The sequence below is a fragment of the Notamacropus eugenii genome, chromosome 5 (assembly GCF_028372415.1).
Source record: "Notamacropus eugenii isolate mMacEug1 chromosome 5, mMacEug1.pri_v2, whole genome shotgun sequence".
Classification (NCBI taxonomy): domain Eukaryota; kingdom Metazoa; phylum Chordata; class Mammalia; order Diprotodontia; family Macropodidae; genus Notamacropus; species Notamacropus eugenii.
This window is the reverse complement of record NC_092876.1, coordinates 138,584,592-138,602,028: the sequence shown is the minus strand read 5'-3', so window position 1 is coordinate 138,602,028 and position 17,437 is coordinate 138,584,592. Positions and strand designations below refer to the sequence as shown.

The 17,437-nt window shown below is 35.9% G+C and overlaps 1 protein-coding gene across 1 annotated transcript; it reads right to left on the bottom strand.

Annotated features, from left to right (window-relative positions):
• Positions 1-6,138: 6,138 nt before the first annotated feature.
• LOC140505244 (NXPE family member 1-like) lies at positions 6,139-15,858 on the bottom strand. Its single transcript, XM_072611047.1, has 5 exons — positions 15,197-15,858; positions 13,110-13,843; positions 11,809-11,870; positions 8,414-8,629; positions 6,139-8,092 (listed from the first exon to the last, which is right to left on the bottom strand). The coding sequence occupies exons 1-5, from the start codon at positions 15,290-15,292 to the stop codon at positions 7,557-7,559; spliced, it is 1,644 nt and encodes a 547-aa protein (XP_072467148.1). The 5' UTR covers positions 15,293-15,858; the 3' UTR covers positions 6,139-7,556.
• Positions 15,859-17,437: the final 1,579 nt, after the last annotated feature.

Sequence of the window (17,437 nt, the reverse complement as noted above, 5' to 3'; positions counted from 1 at the left end):
AGTGGAATTTTCTGCTAATTTATATGCAAAATGAGTGTTTGTGAAACAAATCTTATTTTTCCAGCAACTTCATGATAAAAATCTGAGATTTGTCTCATAGACCAAATTTCAATACTACCAGAACCTTTTAGTAAGTAAGACTTTAATATGATGTTAAAATGAATCAACTGATCCATCTATTTTCACATATTCTGCACCTACTTTGTTTCAGTCATTTTACTAGGCTTTGGAGATACAAAGATAAGAGTGAAGTAATCCCTTTCCCTGAGGGATGTGTAATCTAACAGGTGACTATTGGTCACAATTGTGAAACAGCCTTTCCTTGACCATTTTACTATACATCTTTACATTTACTATACATTACTATACTTACTTTACATCTGTATGGAAAAAAACCATGAGATTTAGAGTCAGAGATTATTATTATTCCATCTCCCTATGTTTTTTGGTAATTTCAGTCTTATCCCCTAGTTTTTTCATATTGCTCACTTTCTGTTTTAGTCAAGGGGGTTATTTCCCTAAGGGCTGGAACTCAAGCATTTCAGCCTTCTCCCATGCTAGGCAATCCATAGTTCTCCAGCCAGGGCAACTAGGTGGTGCAATGGATAAAGCACGAGGGCAGGAGTCAGGAGGAACTGAGTTCAAATCTCACCTCAGACACTTTACTTGGCACTCACTAGCTGTGTGACCTTGGGCAAGTCACTTAATCCCAATTGCCTCATCCTGAGTCATCTCTGGTCATCCTGATGAATATCTGGTCACTGAATTCAGATGGCTCTGGAGGTGAAGTGAGACTGGTGACCTGCACAGCCCTTCCTCACTCAGAACAAAGTCAAGTGCAAGTCATGTCATTATTTCTCTGATGGCATGGTCTTCTTCAGCAACGAAGGACAAACACACACAGTACTGTATCCATAGGACAGTACTTTGCATTGACCAGTTCTCCAGTCTTATTCTGAAGTGAATTCTGAGGGCATAGAACTTGCCCCAGTTGGATTCTGGGTACTTTATTTCATGCTTAGTAGAGTGCCACAGAGCCACTTGGACATATGTGCTACCTCTATTCTCTATATTCCTCAGTTTTCTGATTCAGGGGCATAGGACACTGACATGCTGTTAACTCAACCTGAGCAAATTTCTGCCATTTGAATTTTCAATTTTCACAGCTCTGGGAGGAGAGGGAAGCTAATTCATCTTTATAATTGAGTTCTAAAATAAGTGTGGATATTCATCCTGGCCTCATTCGCTCTTTAGCAACGTATGCACACACACACACACATACATATATCTGTATATATGTCCATGTGTATGTATGTATGTATGGACTTATATTCTTTCACTCTTGTACATGCATACATACACATGAACATATACACAGATATATGTTTATGTATATGCATATACATATTTGCACAAACATATATATTTATTAGAATAGGATAATAAGAGAAATAGTCAAATGAGAAGGAAATCTTTAAATGAAGCTTTGATATGTAAGATAATTAATACAGATATATAAGATAAAGAGTCATCTCCCAGTGGTTAAGTTCTCAAAGCACATGAACAAACAGTTTTCAAAAGAAGAATAGGAGAATATTAACAATGTGGAAGATTGTTCTAAAGCACTAGTAAGAAGAGAAATACAAATCAAAACAACTGACATTCCATCTTATACACAGCAAATTGGCAAAGATGGCAAAAGATGGGGATAGTCTCTGTTGGGGAAATGTGAGAATCACTCTAATCCTCGTGGAAAGCAATCTAGGATTATTTTAAATAGTGAAGTAGTATCAAAGTGATTTGTCCATAGCTGGGGATAATTCTGTCTTCTTTTTGCCAAAGTTTGGGTCTTTAATTTCTTCCTTTCCCCATATTGCTATAGGTAGCATTTCTGCATTCCTTAATTTTGTTTCTCTTGTCTTCTAGTGTTATTAACATTTCTACAACATATTAAATAGAATTAGGAAAGGAGAGCTTCCTTGCTTTACTCCTGTGTTTATTGGGGAAAGTTTCTTGTGTTCCTCCTTTTCATATAATGCTATCCTTAGATTCTTTTTGTCATATTAAAACTATCACTCTACGCCTACACTGTACATATTTTTAAAGCACAGATGGGTGTTGTTTTTTGTCAAAGGCTTTTTCTGCACTATTAATATCATCATGTGGTTTGGGATGTTTTTATCTTTAACATGATTAATTATATTATTCTGGAAAAATTCTTAGATCTCTGGCATGTCAAATGTGATAACAGGAACTGGTTTTTTAGGTGAGGTTCAAAAGTATTTTGACAAGATTTTTATTGATATTGGCCTATAGTTTTCTATCTTTGCTTTTTCCTTCCTTAATTTAAATATTAGGGTTATATTTCTCACTCAAAAGTTATTTGTTTATATGTTTTGTTTATCAGTTATTTTTGAGAATTTGTGTAATATAGGTATTAATTTTTCTTTGTAGCCTTTGATATAATTTTACTCTAGATCTATTTAGACCAGAAGTTCCCAAACTTATTTGGCCTACTGCCCATTTAAAAAACCTGCTCAGCCTCCCTCTGGAAATCTACTCTCTTTATTCCTTTAACTTTTTTTTTTTATATTTGCATCATTTCAAAAACATATAAAATATTTTTTAAAAATGGCACATCTTAAATTTAATAATTTATTGTAAATTTATGGCTTTTTTCTCACACTGAAATTTTGATGAGAAAATATTGCATCATATTAACTGTATAGTATCATATTGTGAACAACTCACTACATGCACATATTTCTGCCAATGCATACTTGACTGCCAAGCAATGTGTGACACATTATCCCCCGACACTTGCTTGTTAAGACCTGTTGGTGGACTTGACCACTAATCAGTTATAATTTTCATTTTGTGTGTTTATTTGGGAAACTCTGAATTTTCTAGACAGAAGTTACTAGACATCTCCTGACAACCCAAGAGGTTCTTTTACAGCTAGTTGATTTTACCTTTTCAGTGCATATTAAGATCTTTATTTGGTATGCTGTTAATTCAGGTATTTTCTTTTTTTTTGTAGATAAATATCTTATTTCTCTGGAATTTTAAGTTTTGTTGACATGTAACTGTCTACATTTGATTCTCTTAATTATTTGTATTTCTTCTGGCTTATGGTGATCCTATTTTATTAATTTTTAATTTTGTTAATTTTATTCTGCCATCCTCTTTTTACTTTCCTAGCTCTAAATCTATGATCACATAATTTTATCAAAATCTTGTTCATCTGATAATGGATTATCAATGATTTTGTTTTTTCAAAGAATAAGTTTTTATTTTTGTTTATAAGTTCAATAGTATTTTTTTAGTCTCTAATTTATCACTTTCTCTCATTTTCAAAAACCTATCTTCTGAATTTAATTTGGGTTTGTTTATTTGTTGACTTTTTCATTTAAAAATTATATTTAGTTTATCAATCATATTTTAAAAATATTTTTAATGTATATTTTTAGAAATATTCTTTCTTTTTTTCCTTCTGGAGGCTAGTGAGACTATATCTAGAAATTCTAAGGTATTTTCTTATCATTATCATAATTTTTCACATAATTAATAACTCTTTCTATGAATTTATTCTTTGACTCTCTCATTATTTAGGATTTTGCTTTTGCTCCCTGAATTGATAGATTTTTTAATGTTGTATTTTTTAAAGAGATCCCTTTAGTAGTTCTGCTTTTTAACATTTAGTTAAAATTCTATGTGCCACAATACATATTCTGTTAGGGTAAAAGTCCCACATAGTGCTGAGAAATACATATTTTCTTCAGTGGTCTCATTAAAATGTTTTTATAAATCTAAATTTTTCAACAGTCTTTCAATTCTATATGCTTCTCTTTTGCTTATTTTTTTGGATATGTCCAACTCTAAGAAAATACTAAAGCTTCTTGCTATTGTTGTGCTATGAGCTATATTATTTTGCAATTAAGATAATTTTCCTTTATGAATTTAGATGCTAAGCCATTTGGAACATATAAATTTAACACTAAAATTAGTTCACTATCTATTGTTCCCTTAAACAATGTAATTTCATTGCTTGTCATTCTTTACATTACAGATTTTTATCTTTCCTTTGTCAGATAGCATGATTACAATTCCCTTGTTTCATTAATTTGTTGCATAATTACTTTTTTCCAGCCTCTCATTTTGATTCTATGTTTATCTTTGCTTTTAAAATATTTTATGGTAGACAACAAGCAGCTAGGTGGCACAGTGGATAGACTACTGGGCCTAGAGTCAGGAAGACCTGAGCTCAAATCTCACCTCAAACACTTACTAGCTGTATGATCCTGGGCAAATCATTTACCTTTATTTGCTCAGTTTCCTCATCCATAAACAAATGAGATGAAGAAGGAAGTGGCCAACCACTTCAGCACCTTGGCCAAGAAAGCTTCTAATGGAGTTGTGAAGGGTAGGACTTGAAAGGAACAATACGTCAAGTAGTAAACAACAGTCTGTGGGGTTTTATTTTCTTATTTATTCTGTCACTGTCTTTTGTTTTGTTGCATTATTTTTTCCTTTCACATTTAAAGTTATGAGAGATATGCGTTTTCTTTTCTTTTTGTTTCTAGTGTTGCTTTATTTATATATTTTGGGGATTTCTTTTGTTTCACTTCCCCTTTGGGTCAATGTGGGATCATCTCCAGTTGTCTTGATTTTTGTTGGAGTGAATATATGCAGTAAGATTTTACAAAGTGGTGTGTGCTTTGAGAAATGAAAATGCATTTTTAAAGGTTGAAGATCTTACAGATGAAGAGGAATATAAACACCACTTACTTCTACCTCTTCAAGAGAAGTAAAAAATAAATGTTTCTTAAGTTTTCTTTTCTCCTGTATTCATCTGTGAAACTGTTTTTGATGAATCAATCATCATACCACAGAGTAAAAATCTGTGAATGAAGAGAAAAGGTTAGATGTGAAATTTTATCTGGAAGCTGTGTCATATTTTATTTCTAATAGGATCAACTTACTCTTTACTTCAGATCTGAGTATCTGGTATACAATAGTGTCAATATGTACGCATATGTATTTATTTATGGACAGGCTTATCCCAAAGAAGAGACAGAGTTACACACTTCCTCTCTTCTTTGCAGATGTGGCGCTATATGGGTATGAAACATTGTATGTAATATCAGACTGTTTTTAATGTGATTGGCTTTACTGAATTTTTTTTCTGTGTTTCTTCCTCCTCTTTTGTTCTTTGTTTTAAGGTAAAACTCTCTGAGAGAGGAAAGGGAATATAGAAGAAAATGCAGACATATAAAAATAAAAGATATTAATAAAAACATTTCTTTAAAAAAATGGAATCAACACGTGCCAGAATAAATTCAGTTGAGTCAAAATAAATATATAACGAAAAACAGAGAAACAAACTCAGAACAAAGTAGAACTGAAAAAGAATTGTTTTTTTTTCATATTTGTCCTTACCCTTAGAATCTCCCAAGCCCATTCAAACTCCTAAGAAAAAGTCACCCTCATAACAAGTATGGACTATAGTCCAGCAAAATAGATCAACGTATTGTTCATGTCTGAGAATCCATATGTCCTTCTGTGCCTCTAGTCTATTGGACTCATCAGTCTTTTATAGTCACTGTTGTTTGTTGCTTTATTTGTAATTGCAAAAAAACTGGAAGCAACCTATATGTCCAATAACAGGAAAATAGTTAAGTTGTGACAAGTTCCCTTAATATAAGGGAGTATTATATAATGAATCTTAACACAAAGCAGTATGGTATAATGAAGAGAAGTTAGAGGACCCGACTTTAAACTCGGATTCTGCCATTTACTAGCAGTGCAACCTTTGCAAATCACTTAATGTCTCATTTCCTCATGTATCTATAAATTACAATAATATCTAGCACTAATAAAATGGTTTAAGGTTTGCTCCCTTTTGGTCCTCACAAAACTCTGTAAGATAGACATTTTTGTTCACCCCGTTTTATAGATGAGGAAGTTGAAACTGAGTGAGGTTTGCAAAGAAATCTGGAAAGACCTTTATGAAATAATTAAAAGTGTGTGTGTGTGTGTGTGTGTGTGTGTGTGTGTGTGTGTGTGAAGCAAAACCAAAGGAATAGACAACAACCATAAAAGAAGGAATGTTGGTGAAAATGAAAACAGTCACATTGGAAACTTAGAAAGAGCAACTAAAAAGTTGCTATGATATTTTATTCATTGAAATTCATTTAAATGTAAATAGTTACAAGGCAAGTTTAACAAGTAGTATTGCTGTTCAATATTAAGCTTGGAAGTCATTTGATTAAAACAAATACTTTTCTCAATCCAACCCTTCTAGAATTTCATTATGATTTTTGTCTTGTGAGTTGCATCTGTTCCCTGAAAGTCCAGCATTCACCTACTTTTTCTTACAAAAACAGAAAGCATATAATAGGTTTGAATCCCAAAGAATACAACCACCCTAACTGAAATTAAGGAAAGTTAGAAAGTAAAGTATGGCCCATTACTTTTCCCAAAACAAATTAATCTCTCTATCAGTACACACTGATATAGGGATTTAAGCAATAGAAATCCTCATACATGTGTCAGGGGACGTACACATATGCCCAGATTTTATGTTGAACCATAGAAGTTTTCAAAGTAACTTTTAACCTGAGGGAGAGTGTCAAGTATTTTAGACAAATATAAATCTGGTTGGTGTCCTATTGCAAAACATTTAGTTTGCTGTTCTCAAACTCCAAACATTTTCTGGCACTGGTAAATAAAATTCCCATCATTAAGAAATCCCCTTCCATTTTCAAGAACGTATTGGTCCCTTAAAACTCAAACTTACCGTTCAAAATGTTTCCCTGAATCCAAGTCACTACCCCAATTTTGTCTACTAAGCTTAAATAAAGACCACAAATTTATGAGACTCCTCTTACATCTCCCCATTTGGCTGATAGCTTCATCCAGCCCTGAGGATATGTAAAAGAGCTTTTTTCCTTTTCCCTTTGGGATCCTTTCTTCATAATGTATACAACTTTTCCTTCCCTAAAATTACCTAAATCCTGGATATTTATCGGGCTCCTTGAATGACCAACACTGCATTTCATTAAAACTGCCCAAATATAGGCTTAATATTGAACACTGCATACAATTCCCTCTGTGGTGTGATCAGATCCTTTACCTTACAATTCAACCACTTATTCAGGTTGGTCTTGTGTTCTTTCTGGCTGTACCAAGATGTTACTCCTCAAACCATTTCTCCCCATCCCACTGTCAGCACATACCTCCTGGAGAGCAAAAGTCACTGGATATTATAGAAATCAAGAATATCAAAGAAGACTTATTTGCCATGTGACTCTGGTCAATCATGGAAACAGTAACATTGTACATTCATGACACATCTTCTATTCCAAAAGGGCACATAGGGCCTCATACTTTCCTCTTGTTCCTCACCATGATACACTATCTTACCACCTTGTATTCATATTTTCTACTAGGCACATATCAACTGGAATCCCTTATTAAGTATGTTTGGTCCTCCCAAAATATTTAGTAGATTAAGCTATGGAGAGCCATTCCTGGTGATTTTTTTCTCAATCCCCTTAGCAGATATAGTTTAAGAACATATTAACCTGGTTTTCAACAACATTATTAGGTGGGTGGAGAATTCTAGAGTCATATGCAATGGTCATATCCCAGGCATCAATGATACCCACTTTGAGATCCTGGAAAATGTCTCTCATAATAAGGTACTGAATATAGCCATGAAAGTCACCAACTTGTTCAGCCTCAATGTGCATTTCCCTAATGTTTTCTGCCTTCAGGATAACTCTGGTATCTGGGCTTCTTAGCAATAACCTCTTAATTGCCCTTTGGATGTTGATAACTCTTCGGATGAAGATGTCAATTGGGAATGGTCTGAGATGTTGTCCAAGGGTGATGACTATGGCTGTGTTTCTGTCTCCTGCTACTCCATCAATTTCACGGGTAATATATGCATGATTTTTTAATGAATACGGTTTGTTAGTGAGAAATGGATGCCCATGTTTTTTCCATTGAATACGAATATGTCTTTCTGCATCCAGAAGTACGTACTTCTTAAATTGTCCACTTTCATGATGATCAAAATACTTCAGTGCTGATGGGGGGGAAATTATAATGTCTTTGAAGCAAAGAAAAGAATCTTTTTGTTTTTCAGTACAGGTCAAATTAATTACCTCACTTTTAAGATAATTAGTGATTACAGAATAATTGTTTCCTTGCATGACATATTGTCATCCTCCCCCCCAATTAAATTTTCCACATCTACACATGAAAGGGAATGAAATTAACATTTTCTCATGAAAAATGTGAGAATTACTTTGTAGAATTTTCCCCATCCCTTCAAAGGTCAAGAAAATCAAACAAAAAATTCCCACAGAAATCCTATTATTAAAGAAAGTAAATTCAGATAACTTACTTTTCATAATTTTGGAGAAGTAGTCTATCCACTGGCGTAGGGTAGAATCTCCCATGAGGTAAATGAGTTTTCCTTTCAAACAGTCATTGATTACAGCCTCATTACTTAGTTGAGCTAGTTTACAAAATGTTGGATTCCACTTTCCTTGCAAGGAATAACCACTGGGAATAGGGGACTTCATTCCAGTCTGGCATTTCTCTCTCACTGTTGTAACATCTGAAAAATTCCATCCATTCAGAATTTGTCTATGAGAGCAATATTCCTCTTTATCACAATTACCACAATATTCAACCAGACTGATGCCATCTCTTGCTAATCTGAGTAATATGGGTTCAAGTAATGCCCCAAGAATACTCATATGAAGGTGCCACCCAGTACATGGCCTCAATAGGCTCTCCAAGATGCTTTTCAGGACACTTAAGGCATCTATTAAAACCCTTTTAAAAAGAAGATGATGCCACTAATGCTGTTTCAAAATTTTCCTTTTGAATTGGTTTTCTTGTAGTAGATAGTTGTTTACTTCATTCCATCTGTACTCCACCTAATCTCTTTTGTGACCCAGATCATTCATATATCTGATGGCTTTTAGGCTAGAAGATCAAGATAACTATGAAACAGAACAAAGCTCCTTGGGTCCCTGAGGCTGAAACTGCTAAGACTGGCATCATTAGAACTGTATTCCAATGAAGAGAGCTAACTACATAAAGCAAATGGAATAAAACCCAATCCATTGCTTCCCTGTGGTTTAAAGAACCACCAGCAGGGCCAGCCCTTACCCTTGCCTTCCTTTTCCTGGTGTCAAGACCACCAGGCAACAAGAACCCTTTTTAGAGGCAGTAAGATAGAGGAGTAGAATGACTGTTCACACTGCTTGGAGGAGCTGAGAATCACTAAGTACAATCTTCTAGTGCGATGGAGGGCCACTTAGACTTATCTTCTACCTTGCCACTGCATCGTGGACTATTATAGACCCTATAATTTGTCCTGCCACTCCAGACCTCCAGGCCTCTAGGGCACTGCCATCTGATCTGCCTTCATACCTGATGTACCCTGGGGCCTTACCAACTCCCCAACCTTTGGACACTTAGGGATTCCAAGATTTTCCATACACCCTACAGCTGGACTCTCTTAGACATACTGTTTCTCCCAATTAAAGTGTGAGATCCTTGAGCCCTGGGGCTGTCTTATCTTTTCCATATGTATCCTTAGCATTCAGAAAAGGGCTTAGCATATTTGGAAATTTTTCTATTCATTCAAACATGGGTTAGTTCCCACTGTGGAAGGAAAAAGATGTTCCTTTCATGATATTTGAGTAGAAGTACATATCAGAAAGCCAAAAACCATAGGAAACAAAAAGGGAAGAAACAAAAAGAAGAAAAAAATGTAATCAACTCTCCTTCACTTTTTCAATTCAGATGAGTACCAAGTAACTGGTACTGATGAGGAAAAGATGCAACCAGATGCACCTTAAGATGACTCTAATGCTTTCTTCATCTAAAGAAAGTCAAGAAACAGCAGAAATAGCAGAGAAAGTAATTTAGGGAGAAAAGGACAGAAAAGCCTTGACAAAACCAAGTTTACCTTGTAGGGAGAGAATCAAGAATAGTTCTAGTACCTGATTCCTTGATTCATGCTTTTTCAAAGACTCAGGATTGTACGCTAACTTGGCAATGGATCTTACCTACAGAAAGTTAATCTACCTGGTGTCCTGACCTTGGAAGAAAGGAAGACATAAAATGATTTGTTCTATTTATAAAAGGTCAGTTACATTATAAAAATAAAATATTGGAAGATCCTATTTTTGCAGTTACTAAATATTCAGCAATTAAGTATATAATTTCATAATTTATAGGAATCTATTTCAATGTTTATATTATTATATACTGCAAATAAGAGAATATAGAAGGGAGAATAGAAGATGGCTTATATGGTTCTAATTCAAAGAAATAGCTCATGTTTATGTAATGTTTTGCAATTGGCTAATTGATATTTAGACTCTGGCTAAGGCCTAAATTAAAAAAAAGTAAAATGATATTTGGAATCTGAATGGTGAACTAGGACACAACCCCACAACTTTGTAAGAGATTTTGAACATATGGATGAGCAGGAGGAAAATAAGGAATCTAAGGAAAAAGTCCTCAAATGTATAAGAAATCCCTGTGGTCTGAGTTGTGTAGTGGCTTTGATTTCCTCAGAGTAAGGACCATTGGACCAAAGATTAGAAATTAGAAGGATCTTCAGAGGTCATTTATTCCAACCCCACCTCATTTCACAGATAAGGAAGCTATTGCTTATAGAGATTTACTGACTTTCACAGTCTAATGGCTCAGGCATGAGATTTGAGGTCAGGAAACCTGAGTTCAGAACCCACTTTGAGTGTTTACTAGCTATAAGACACTGGACTACACAGTGGTCTCTGTTCTTCACTTTCTCCATATTTAAAATGAGATGGATGGAGTCAATGTCCTCCTAAGTTCACCTCCAGCTTTAAGGCTATGATTCTATGGGCCTGTAGGTGACAAAGTAGGGATGTGAACCCGAATTCTCTGATTTGAAATCCAGCATTCTTTCTACTGTTTCAGGTTGAAAAAAGAATGCAAAATTTGTTTAAAAAGAAAAGGAGAAAAGAAAAGCAAGAAAGAAATGTATTGCAGATCAGTATCCACAGACCCAAAAGCATCAGATAAACACAGGTATACTCAGTGCTTGCTCAGAACTGGACACCATTTTAACTACTTCTTTACCCAAAATTTTCAATCAAGTTTCATGAATATTTTGTTCATGGAAATATAGTTTATATTTCATACTATATATTGTTTTAAAATAAGATTGACTTTACAAAGTTTTTCCACATTGGTCAATTGGTTGATCCTACAACCATAAAAAAATGCATTTTTTTAATATAATGTGAGTGAGATTTCTATTTGTCACTAAAGCCCATGGGGTGAGAATATATTTTCAGAAAAATGTCAAGTTCATCAACTCAGAACTTGAGACGGCTCCACCAAAAATTTAAAAGCAAATCTATTTCTCACTCTGACTCCATCATAGATTCCTTCAAATGGTACTAGATCAGGATGATTGGGCAGATGAGAATAACTCCTGCACAGATTGAAAGGGGCCAAATGAAAATGTACATACCTATGCTTTAACGACAGATGTGGCTAATTAAGAAGAAAAACTAGTTTAAAATTAAGTTGAGAAAATTTCTTAGCATAGAATTTCTGTTTTTGTTTTTGCCCAAGGAATCTGATACACAGTACACTTCCTCTGATATGCGTTGGGGAGGGTTTCCTGGTCATCATACAGGCAGTTACTGTTGATGAGGATGAGTGACTTTTATAGAGTTACTAACTAAGCATGACCCACAACAGAGCAGAGAAGAACAGACTTACTGTTACACTGGGAGACCGTGATGGGTTCAAATCCTCTCATAAAGTCAATCCCTACATTGGACCTTGAAGAAACAACAGCACAAGTTAAGCTACCTTCAGCCTGGGTGCAACATGCAGAACTACAATAACAAAAACCCAAACCCATTAGTTTGTCCCTAAATTTCTGCAGTTTGGTTCTTTTCTCTATAGTTAGATGATACAGTATATGGATCATTGGACCTGGAGTCAAGAACACCTGAATTAAAATCTACCTTCAGACACTTTCTAGCTGTGTGACCCTGGGAAAGTCACCCTCAGTTTTCTCAGTTGTATAATAGGGTTAATAATAGCATCTACGTCTTAGGTTGGTACAAGGCTCATATGAAATAAAATTTGTGAAAAATACTCAGCAGAGTGCCTATGGCATATTAGAAGCTTAATAACTACTTTATTTTCTTCCTTCCATCATTTGCCTACCTTAAGACTAGAGAGGCACTGTGGCACACAGGAAAAAGGAATTCAGGTTCTACCTCTGACATATACCAGCTAAATGACCATGGAAAAGTCACAACCTCTCAGAGCCCCAGGGAAATCTCTAAGATGATAAAGGAGTTTCTGATATACAGATATGTATCGCTAGAGAGTGAAATCATGGGACTGGACAGGAAAACATTTTAATAAACCAAAGAGAACATCGAAGGACATTTTCAATCAAGTCTTCTAGGATGGCATTTGTGAACTTTCCCCACTCCCACTTCTGGGCTCCATATATTCTTGTGTGAATCAGTTTTTAACTGGCAATTCAATCTATGGATTACTGTGGGCAAAAGTGGGCAAAAAGAAAGATATTTGTAGGCATGAAGACCATTAGAACCAGTCCTATAAGTTACTATTAATGACATCCAGATAATGCAGTGAATAAAGTCACAATTATGGAGTAAGAAAGATCTAGGTTCAGATCTAGCCTCAGATTCTTACATGCTGTGTGACCTTGGGTAAGTCACTTAGGTACTGTCTACTTCAGTTCTTTCATCTGTAAGATGGGAATAAAAAGAACACCTATTGCCTCGGTTTGTCATTAGGATACAATGAAATATTTGAAATGCACTATATAAATGTTAGATTTATATTAATACTGAATCCATGAGCCTATATGATACAGGTTGCTTTCCCTTGGGCTTTCCCTTTCATGAATTAATATTCAAACAAATGTAATATGGCTAATTTGACTCATCTAGGTAAATGAATCTTACATCTGTGAGTATGGTTTGACCCCCAAGTCTTCTCACTAAACCCCACTCTATATTTGAAAGTCTACTTACTTATGTAAAAGATTTTTCTCCTTTAAACTAAGATAAGAAACTCCATTTCTCCTAGTCTTCATATCAGTCAGTGAATCACAGGACACTTGTGGAGGCTTCACACAATAGAACGCTTCTTGATCTCGAGGGTCCAAGTACTGGCACAGTTCAGCACTTGTGTTTAGAACCAGGCCACATTCACTGAAGACCCTGGATGTGCCATTGGCAAATTGACCTGTGAAAATCACCTTATCATAGCCCCTATTCCTTGCTCTCCAGAGCGCAGACACCCCTTCACTGGGGTGGATGAGCAGTAGAGACACAGACACTCTGCCTGCCCAGAATAAAGTGAAACTGACAAGGTAGGTGCCATTGTTGAAGTCAGTCACTCTTCCTGATGCTCCAGCCTTCAGATCTGGGGAAGAAATCCTGGCTCTTAAGAAGTCTCCTCCATATTGTTTTCTGTGCCCCAAATAGTCTCTCACCTCCAGGAGAATATCTAGCTGATCCCCTGTGCAGTAGGTGGTCTTAGGATTGATGATTTTGGCCACACTGTGGGCTGCACTTGTGGTAGTGTTGATATGGGAGAATGGTCTATGTGGGATCTGGTGATCCAACTGCTCTATGATTTTTTTAATTCTCAAATCAGTCTCTGTGGGTTCTGTGGCAGTGCTGAGTTGTGTTTCAGAGCATGAAGACTTTGTGCAAGTGTCCAGGCAATGAGAAGTGGTCGAAACAATGAGGAGAGAAGGAAACTGAAGCAATGAGAAAATGACACATTATGTGAATATTGCACATAACACATTCCCAGTTTGTAACCACTATTTCTTTTCAGTTTATATTTAATACATGAGATTCAATTTCAGAGTTATAAGAAACACATGTTGTTTAGCAGCCAAGGTGTGTCCAGCATGTGCTGGAGACTTAAAAATCCCTGGGAAACAAATAATAATTATATGTGAGAAATAAGTTCTGGATTTGTGACCTCATTAATGTGGGGTAGATTCAGGTGAGGAAACATCTTTTACCAATGCAAATCGAGATCTTCTCTGCAATTTATAATATTAGAGTCACCTAAAACACTGAGGGATTAAAGTGACTAGCCCAGGGTGACAGTTAATAGATGTCAGATGTGAGACTCAAACCCAGGTCTTCTTGCCTTTGAGGATGGCTCTCTATCCACTAAGTCACTTTGCCACACACACAGACACACAGACACAGACACACGCACACACACACGTACAGACACACACACAAATTTGTATGTATATAATATATATTACACATGTATAGATATTTTTAAGACTATTTAATAGAAGTTCACAGTTTTTTGTACATTCCCCTTCATGTATCAAAATATTTTTATGTTTGTTTATGATTATTATGTTCATATAAATACATTTTGAAGAGAGAAGAGTAAATAATGCTTCGAAATGCAGATAAAATCAACAATAAATGGCAATCAGATTTAAGGACAGAGAGCTAAAGTTCTAGAGTACACATTCCACTGTTTACTCAAGTAACCACCTGTACTTACCCATGGAATTAGAATATTAAAGTGCCTGAACTGTGAAAAAAATCATAATCAATCAACCAATAAAATAATAAAAAAAATCAATTATTTTGAGTTGGGAAAAGAAAAGGCATATTCTAAAGGTCAGGATAGGTCATTTCAGAGATGGTCTGGAGCCAGCTCAAACTGGTTCTGGAGTAGTCATGTCAAGAAAGTATATATTTCTGCCTATCGACAATCCCAGGCCTCCCCATGGTCATAAAGAAGTGAGTCAAATTTGCTACTTTTTTTTCCTGTTCAAAACTAAATTTAGAATTTGATCTATTCTGGACTGTCAAATAGTATTAAACTTTCCTAGAACTTCCCTAGAAGTTTGGGGTAGAGCTAAGGCAAACAATAAACTGCTCAAATCCCTTGGTTGCTTGCAGCACTGTGGACGCACTTCAAGGACAGTATCACTGGGCAGTACTGGGGAGGAGGGAGAGAATGTCGAGGTATTTATTTAGCTAATTGGCATTCCTGTGTGCAAGTTATGACATTTATTTTGATTTATTTTGGGGTGAAGGTTAATAGTAAAAGAGAAACCAATTCCTACCTTTGAGAAGTTTTCTGAAGCCATCCAAATGACATAGGCAGCTAACACCAACATCAGAAACAGCAGTATTTTACAAGTAGTCACAGAAGAAGCCATGGTATGTCATATGAGCGATGATCAGGAGAGAAGGAAGAACACAAAGGTGGAATAACATCCTTTCATGCTCATTTGCCCTCATTTTCAGATGTTCTTCTTTGTACTGGGCTCCATTTCTTCACAGTTGCATAGAGTCATTCTCAGCTGCTGTCTCCTTGAGCCTCGTTTCACATCATTAGTCTGTTTTATGCAGGAAAGAAATAGGAAATTTAAAAAGTTCCAGATTCTTAAGGAACCAGGTCAAATTGCTCAAAGAATCTGCTTTTTGGTTTCCTCTTCCATTTCCCCAGTTACAAATGATCATCCTTTAACTCCAAAACAGTCATGAGGAGAAATGCTGTCCATAGCCAGTATGGAGTCTGAATGCAGATTGAAGCATAGTATTTGCTCTCTCTCTCTCTGTCTCTCTCTGTCTCTCTGTCTCTCTCCTTTTGTTTCTTCTTTCTTGTGGTTCCTCTTCTTGGTTCTAATTCTTTTTACAACATGACTCATATGAACAAAAAAAAAAAATTGTCTTTTCACTTTCAGTCACCTGCCAGAGAACATATTTACAGTGAGCACATAGGTATAAATGTTCAAGTCTGAGATTTTATTTATATCTATATAAATAGCACTGTTTATCTGTTTTTTGTTCTTCCTAATGGCTCACCCCCCTTTCCCAAAAATTTGCTATATGATAAACCATAGGTAAGCCTTTGTACAGAAGTCTTCATTGATAATATTTTGTGGGTAATGGGTACAAATTGTACAAATTGTAAATAGGTTCTATTTTGAGGGTTTTAGCAACACATGTGATATTCCCAGGCAACCAGTTCTAGCCAGACCTTGTAGGCTGCCTCTGGTAACCCAAACAATAAAAATCTGTTGGGTTTTATACCTTTGTATCCAAAAGAAAATATGCAAATTAAGGATGAGTTAAATAAATCCTAATTATTTCACGGTTTGGGTAAGTTGAACTAAGTACATGGGTTAGGGAAATTCTGTTTGAGTCAGAGGCTGCAACTGACAGACGTTTTAGCTGTTTTGTCTCTAACCACATTTGAGCTTCCTTCCTCTGAGAAAAGGGGCCAAATCTAATCAGTCTGCAACAGAATTTTGGTTGGTTAGTCTTTAAAGCTAACTGGATTTTACTCTACTGTGTCTAATTCATTTGGTAATTAACGAACAGAAAATACAGTACATTCTACAACCCTTCAATCTTACTCACATGCTGCTGAACAAAGCTGGAAAAAATAACAAAACTGTGCTGACGGGGTACACTATAAATTTACGCTATTTAATGTCACATGGGCTGTCATTATGGCAAGGCAATTCTTTTGCACCTCCCCAATACATTCCCTGCTCACCACAGCAGGTGTTCCAAACCTTTCCATCCCTTTTGAAAACTCTGATGACTTTCCTTTCCCACACCTTTTCAGCTGAGAACCTGGTCTCATTTTTCACTGATAAAATTTGAGTCCATTGACCTCTCTTACCTTCCTCATCATCTCATATCACTCTGATGCCTTCCTCATCTTTCTTACCTGTCTCACAATGAGATAGTGTTTCTCTTTGCCTAGACAAATCCCTTGATATGTTCAAGTGATACCATCTCCTCTGGAAGAATGCCTCCTTGGTCTTGACGACTGTCACTAATCTCCAGTCTCTCCTTGTCTCTTGCCTGCTTCCCAACTACTTACAAATACACCTGTGTCTCCCCCATCTTCCCAAAACCTTTACTTGATCTCTCCCTCTATGCTAGCTGTCATCCTAAATTTCTCCTTCATTTGGTGGCTAAACTCCTTAGTAAGGCTTCTGTTCTTCTCATTCTTTTAACTTTCTGAAGTCTGACTTCTTATCTCATCATTCAATTGAAATTTCTTTCTCCAAAGTTGCTAGCAAAGTCTTATTTTCAAATTGAATGGCCTTGTCTCAATCCTCATTCTTCTTGAGCTCTCTGTAGCCTTTGACACTGTCAGTCATCCTCTTCTCTTCCTCTCTGAGTTTTCCCAACATTGTTTTCTGTCTAACAACTCCTCAGTCTCCTTTGCTGGATCTTCATCCAAGTCATACCCACCAAATGAATTGTGTGGGAAAGGAGGGCTTTTCTTTTTTAAACACTAATGACCCTTTTACTGGCCCATTTGTTCCAGGTCTGGATTTTGG

Coding starts and splice junctions, on each gene's coding strand:
- LOC140505244 (XM_072611047.1), bottom strand. CDS start 15,292: ATGGCTTCTTCTGTGACTACTTGTAAAATACTGCTGTTTCTGATGTTG. Junction 13,844..15,196: donor CTTCAGAAAACTTCTCAAAG/GTAGGAATTGGT, acceptor TCATTGCTTCAG/TTTCCTTCTCTCCTCATTGT. Junction 8,630..11,808: donor CACGGTCTCCCAGTGTAACA/GTAAGTCTGTTC, acceptor GGAATTTTTCAG/ATGTTACAACAGTGAGAGAG.